Here is a 2,751-nt window from a genome sequence, read left to right as displayed (position 1 = left end):
AGCAGCAGCAGCAGCAGCAGCAGCAGCAGCAGCAGCAGCAGCAGCAGCAGCAGCAGCAGCAACAGCAACTGTTAATGCAACAACGGCTCGAACAGCAACGTGGCAGCAGCTGGAGTAAAAGAACTAGCAGCAGCAGCAGCAGCAACATCAGCAGCAGCACCAACAGCAGCAGGAACAGCAGCAGCAGCAGCAACAGCAGCAGCAGCAGCAACAGCAGCAGCAGCAGCAGCAACAGCAGCAGCAACTTGCCTGTGTTTTTGCTTCTAAGATTTCCATTTGCTGTCTCTGCAGCTGCCTCTCAGCCTGAAGGCAACCAGCAACAGCAGCAGCAACTACAGCAGCAGCAGCAACAGCAGCAGCAGCAACTACAGCAGCAGCAGCAGCAGCAGCAGCAACTGCAGCAGCAGCAGCAGCAGCAGCAGCAGCAGCAGTCCCCCACCTCGGCATTCCTTGCCCGCGCGGACTCCGCTTCGATCAGTTGCTGCTGCAGCTCCGCCACCTGCGCAGCAGCAGCAGCAGCAACAGCAGCAGCAGCAGCAGCAGCAGCAACAGCAGCAGCAGAGAAAACTCGTTAAGAATATATGCACAGCCTCTCACGGCCAGCAGCAAACCCTAAACCCTAAACCCTAAACCCTAAACCCTAAACCCTAAACCCTAAACCCTACCGTCTTGCGGTGCTCTGCAAGAGCCATTGCCTGCATCTCGAGCTGGGAGCGGAGGTGTTTCTCTGTTTGCTGCTGCTTCTGCTGCTGCAGCTTCTGCTGCTGCAGTTGCTGCTGCAGCTGCTGCTGCAGCAGCTGCTGCTGCTGCTGCACTATAGGAGACGCCGGGCTTCTCTCGCTGCTGCGCTGCTTCTCCTGCTCGAGGCGGAGAGCCAACTCTGATACAAAAAAACAGCAGCAGCAGCAGCAGCAGCAGCAGCAGCAGCAGCAAATATCTGGGGCATGTTGTTGCTGCAGCAGCAGCAGCTGCAGCAGTACGTGCTGCTGCTTCTGCTGCTGCTGCTGCAGCAGCAGCAGAGCAGCAGCAAGATATGGATGGTGGACGGCAGTGCTGCAGCAGCAAACTAACCTGAAAGCTGCAGCTCCCTTCTTGTCACCTGCAGCAGCAGCAGCAGCAGCAGCAACAGCAGCAACGATAGCATCAGCAGCAACAACAAAAGCAGCAGCAGCAGCAGCAACAACGATAGCAGCATCAGCAACAACGGGAGCAGCAGCAGCAGCAACAGCAGCACGAAGGAAACGTTCAGCAGCACAGCCACCAACACCAACAGCAGCAGCAGCAGCAAATGCAGCAACAGCAGCAGCAGCAGCAGCAGCAGGTTTAGGGTTTGCTGCTTACTGCCAGCTCCGCCTTTAGGGTGTTAAACTCCTCGAGTGTCTGTACACCACAAACAAACCCTAAACCCTAAACCCTAAACCCTAAACCCTAAACCCTAACCCTAAACCCTAAACCCTATACACAGACCCCCACGTTTTATATAGGAAACCCTAAACCCTAAACCCTAAACCCTAAACCCTCGCCCTTGGGGTTTTTTAGACTTACTGGGCGGTCTTCAATCGGAGGTTTATTGCGCTCCCTGATGCAGCAGCAGCAAAAGTAAAAGCAGCAGCAAGTGCAGCAGCAGCAGGAGCAAGTGCAGCAGCAGCAAGTGCAGCAGCAGCAGCAGCAAGTGCAGCAGCAGCAGCAGCAGCAGCAGCAGAATTAGCAGCAGCAGGAACTGCCATGCCGCACCAGTGCAGCAAAAAGCACAGCAGCAGCAGCACCAACGGCATCAGAGGCTGCAGCAGCAGCAGCAACTGCAGCAGCAGCAGCAGCAGCAGCAGCAGCAACAGCAGTGGCCACAGGCTTACGCAGCAGCAGCAGCGTCTTCTCCCTCCGCAGCAGCAGCAGCCTGCTGCAACACAACATAAAAACAGCAGCAGATACACACAATTGATATTGCTTTGGAGTTGCTGCTGCTGTTGCTGCTGCTGCTGCTGTTGCTGCTGCTGCTGTTGCTGCTGCTGCTGCTGCTGTTGATGCTGCAGTTGCTGCTGTTGCTGCTGCTGCTGTTTGTTTTGCCGCGGCCTACACAAGTAGGGCAGGAGCGTTGCTGCTGCTGCAGCAGCAGCTGCTGCTGCTGCTGTTCGTGCTGCTGCTGCTGCTGCAGCAGCAACGCAGCATGCTGCTGCGCCGCCTCGCTGGTTGCCTGCAGCTCCAGCAGAGTTTTCCTCATCTCGTCGCTGTGCTGTCGTTCAGCTCTTAGCTGCTGCTGCAGCTGCTCAATCTGCTGCTGCTGCTGCTGCTGCTGCTGCTGCTGCTGCTGCTGTTGCTGCTGCAGTCGTTGTTGCTGCTCCGAAGCCTGAAAGAGCGCAGCAGCACAACAAAAGACGAAAATTTCACCGTCAGCTGCTGCTGCTGCCGCTGCTGCTGTTGCTGCTGCTGTTGCTGTTGCTGCTGCTATTGCTACTGCTGCTGCTGCTGCTGCCGCTGCTGCTGCTGCTGCTGATGCTGCTGCGCTCTACCTGGAGCTCCTCGCGGGCGTTCATCTTCTGCAGCGCCTCCTTTTGCTTCTCCGCCTCAGCAGCCCTGCAGCAGCAGCAGCAGCAGCAACAGCAGCAGCAACAACAGCAGCAATAACAGCAGCAGCAATAGCAGCAGCAGCAGCAACGCAGCAGGAAGAGGGAAGAGAATACAAAGACAGAAAAGTAATTAAAAAAGAGATAGAAGAAAAAAAAATAAAAATATAACAAAGACACACATACAGAG

The 2,751-nt window shown here is 56.1% G+C and overlaps 2 protein-coding genes across 2 annotated transcripts in view; one reads left to right on the top strand and one right to left on the bottom strand.

Moving 5' to 3' along the window:
• Positions 1–74: 74 nt before the first annotated feature.
• Positions 75–575, top strand: EMH_0034600 (uncharacterized protein; the record flags this gene model as incomplete). Its single annotated transcript, XM_013494888.1, has 1 exon — positions 75–575. The coding sequence occupies one exon, from the start codon at positions 75–77 to the stop codon at positions 573–575; it is 501 nt and encodes a 166-aa protein (XP_013350342.1).
• A 72-nt stretch (positions 576–647) lies between these two features.
• EMH_0034590 (uncharacterized protein) overlaps positions 648–2,751 on the bottom strand; it is a gene marked incomplete at both ends in the record, with an annotated part of 6,243 nt that continues 4,139 nt past the window's right edge. Inside the window, 6 exons of the mRNA XM_013494887.1 lie at positions 648–880; positions 1,072–1,099; positions 1,342–1,380; positions 1,546–1,579; positions 1,854–2,344; positions 2,508–2,571. Coding sequence (XP_013350341.1) covers positions 648–880; positions 1,072–1,099; positions 1,342–1,380; positions 1,546–1,579; positions 1,854–2,344; positions 2,508–2,571 — 889 coding nt within the window. The remainder of the gene's footprint in view (positions 881–1,071; positions 1,100–1,341; positions 1,381–1,545; positions 1,580–1,853; positions 2,345–2,507; positions 2,572–2,751) is intronic.

The sequence above is a fragment of the Eimeria mitis genome, genomic scaffold (genome assembly GCF_000499745.2).
Source record: "Eimeria mitis Houghton genomic scaffold, Emh_scaff1321, whole genome shotgun sequence".
NCBI lineage: Eukaryota > Apicomplexa > Conoidasida > Eucoccidiorida > Eimeriidae > Eimeria > Eimeria mitis.
Note: the sequence above shows the minus strand (reverse complement) of the source record. Positions and strands in the feature narration are given on the sequence as shown.